General features: G+C 41.0%; 1 protein-coding gene across 11 annotated transcripts in view; it reads right to left on the bottom strand.

Annotated features, from left to right (window-relative positions):
* Positions 1–2,500, bottom strand: part of LOC113806072 (band 7 protein AGAP004871) — a 694,998-nt gene that overhangs the window by 34,979 nt on the left and 657,519 nt on the right. For 2 of the 11 annotated variants that reach the window (XM_070120778.1, XM_070120779.1), the window contains exon 8: positions 2,474–2,500. This exon is cut by the window's right edge and continues 107 nt beyond it. The exons of the other annotated variants lie outside the window; for them this stretch is intronic. In XM_070120778.1, coding sequence (XP_069976879.1) covers positions 2,479–2,500 — 22 coding nt within the window. In that variant the 3' untranslated portion in view covers positions 2,474–2,478. The remainder of the gene's footprint in view (positions 1–2,473) is intronic. 11 annotated transcript variants of the gene reach the window in all.

The raw sequence follows: 2,500 nt of genomic DNA, 5'->3' as shown, positions 1-2,500 counted from the left end.
TTATTTTCGTTGTCATTTGAAAGTAGCGACTCTGAGGCCACCAAGAGGGTTATGCAGCGATCAGTTGCACCAAATTCCATTTACCTTTTAGGAACTTAAGTGATCATATGCTCTCTCTCAAGTGCCGTTTCTCAAACAAAGCAAAGTTCATTCATCATTTTCTCTGCATGATCACAAAGAATACAAGTATTTCTTAGTGAATTATGGCCTTTGCAAATTGAAGTTGTTTACCTACCCGATGGCATCAGTTGCATCTGCACCGTGATAATATTTGTAGTGTATGACAGATATATCAACTGAGTTTAACAACGGCTGCTAAAATACATGTTTTCAATGACCTGACCTTTGCTTGCAATCTGGACTGGCTGCACACGGACGATTAGTGTCATTAGTTAACAGTTATTAAGCATATGTTATTCCTGAAGGTGATTTATTAAATGCATGTCATTATCATCCAAAGAGAGAGCAGGCGAGGTCATGGTAAGGTCATGTCAGGTCGGGGGATGTTGTATCTTGGTGGGGGTTGAAAGGGGGGAAGGGGGAGGGGGGGAGGATCACACTGAAAGGGAGAATTATTATCTTTTTAGGGTGTTTGGGTTTCATTGGGAGTTTAAAACGCCATGCAACCTTCTGGTCAGGCAAAAACCAAGTGTGGCACAAACCATTGCTTTAAAGAGAATTCTCTTGAGGGTTATCTTTGGGCTAAGATCACGTGACATTCAGATTTGGCTTCATGCGCATTTAATATATATTTAAGTATCATCTTTTTTTACAGCAGGGGAAAATTTGAAAAAAGGGGCTTGGGGCAGCGGCATGGCAGCAGAACATGCGAAGGGTTGTGGATAAAATAATGAGACAACTGTCAGCGTGTCAGGGGCGTGGCCCAGGGAGGCGGACATGACAGTCGTGATTATATTACCATCAAACACTTCGATGCCGAATTATATTATTATTGTGCATGCTTTTTGGACTTAATAATTAACCGAGAGAAGGGAGAACTGTTGCACGATTATTTACGCAAGGACTGATACTTGGCAAGGCAAATATATATATATGTATATATATAGCTGTATAAAGTACACAATGGTTTAGCTTCGAGGTCCCTTATAAGGGTGACACCTGACATACACATGGGAGAATTAGCTAGTTTGAAATTTAGATGTACAGCTAAATCTCACTATTTTAACCTCAATACTTGACTCAGTCACAATTTCCTTATATCACTTAAGTACATACAAAACTGAGATCTAAAAATTAAGGCCATACAGAACGTCCTTATTTGCATGAAAAGTTTTTTTTTTTGCATTGCTAAGAAGCTTTTGGTCAGTCTGGGCCTTTGGTGATAATAGTGCTCTAATCTTGCAGGAAACTGTGACGTCTTCGGAATGGCCAGGTTTGACACAAAGGTATTATGGCTTCGTCTAGGAGTCTACTCATAATACATTTGGCAACAAAACCTATACGCAAGCCACTCCTTTCAGTCCTGATGGTGTTAGTTAAACCAACACAGGTCATATGGAACACTTGCATGCAGTTTAGGGCAGCACTTAGACCATGGAACAACTTATACCAGATGGCAAAACCTTTGACGAAAAAAGTTACGGTAAGATTTTATTCTCCCTCATTTTATTAGTGAACCGTATTGAATGAAAGCGAGCGCTCTGTGTCGCTCACAACAAAAGGAAAGAAAAAGAGAAAAAGTCTTCCCCCCACAAGGCAATCCCTCAGAACTAGATCCCAAGACAAGTTGTTCCATCCTCGGCATTCTACCATATCCACATCGGGTGAATCCCCCTTATAAGTGGACCAAGGGCGAGGCGAGCCAGTGCCCTTCCGTAGGTTGCTGAGTTGGGTTAGTGGGCGCGCAGGGCTCCACGGGGGGTCAGTAAACAGTCTGCTACAGTCACACGGTCAGGCAAAAGGTATAGAGATATATATCGACGACAGCCAAACTGTACAAAGCCTCTAAACGTCTACGTTTGACTCGCCCTCGGTGGACATTGTTGGCTAGGGCTCCTCTCAAGTCTAGGTTATTGTAGTCTAATTGGCTTCTACTTCTAGCATCTTTTTTGGCTCATGAGACTAAATCTAAGATTGACTAAATGGTTTAGAATCCATATTCAGTATTCAGTATGGTAATCAACTTGAACTGCGTTTCCCTGTAAGTAAATGTGATTAGATGTTTGATCGTGTCTTTTTTCTTATTATCCTCTTATGTATATATATTCTTAATGATTACTTTAGCAAGTATATATATCTTTGGTGTCTATGCTAGACTGAGCTGTGGTGCTAAACTGCGACAAAGACTTGTGGGTATAATCTGCAAAATGAAGCATCAGCTCGAGATGAAAAAGAGAGACTGCTTCATTGGGAAAAAATAATGTCAAATAAACAAAAATATCGCGTGACTTAAGCCGAAGAGACCTAGGCCAAACTACCATTACCCGTCCACCGAAGTCATAAGCCATTGTACCTTTTTTAGTCATCCTCCTTGCTTTCC

The sequence above is a fragment of the Penaeus vannamei genome, chromosome 4, assembly GCF_042767895.1.
Source record: "Penaeus vannamei isolate JL-2024 chromosome 4, ASM4276789v1, whole genome shotgun sequence".
NCBI classification, from domain to species: Eukaryota; Metazoa; Arthropoda; class Malacostraca; order Decapoda; family Penaeidae; genus Penaeus; species Penaeus vannamei.
The sequence above is the reverse complement of the archived record's forward strand: the minus strand, read 5'-3'. Positions and strand labels throughout refer to the sequence as shown.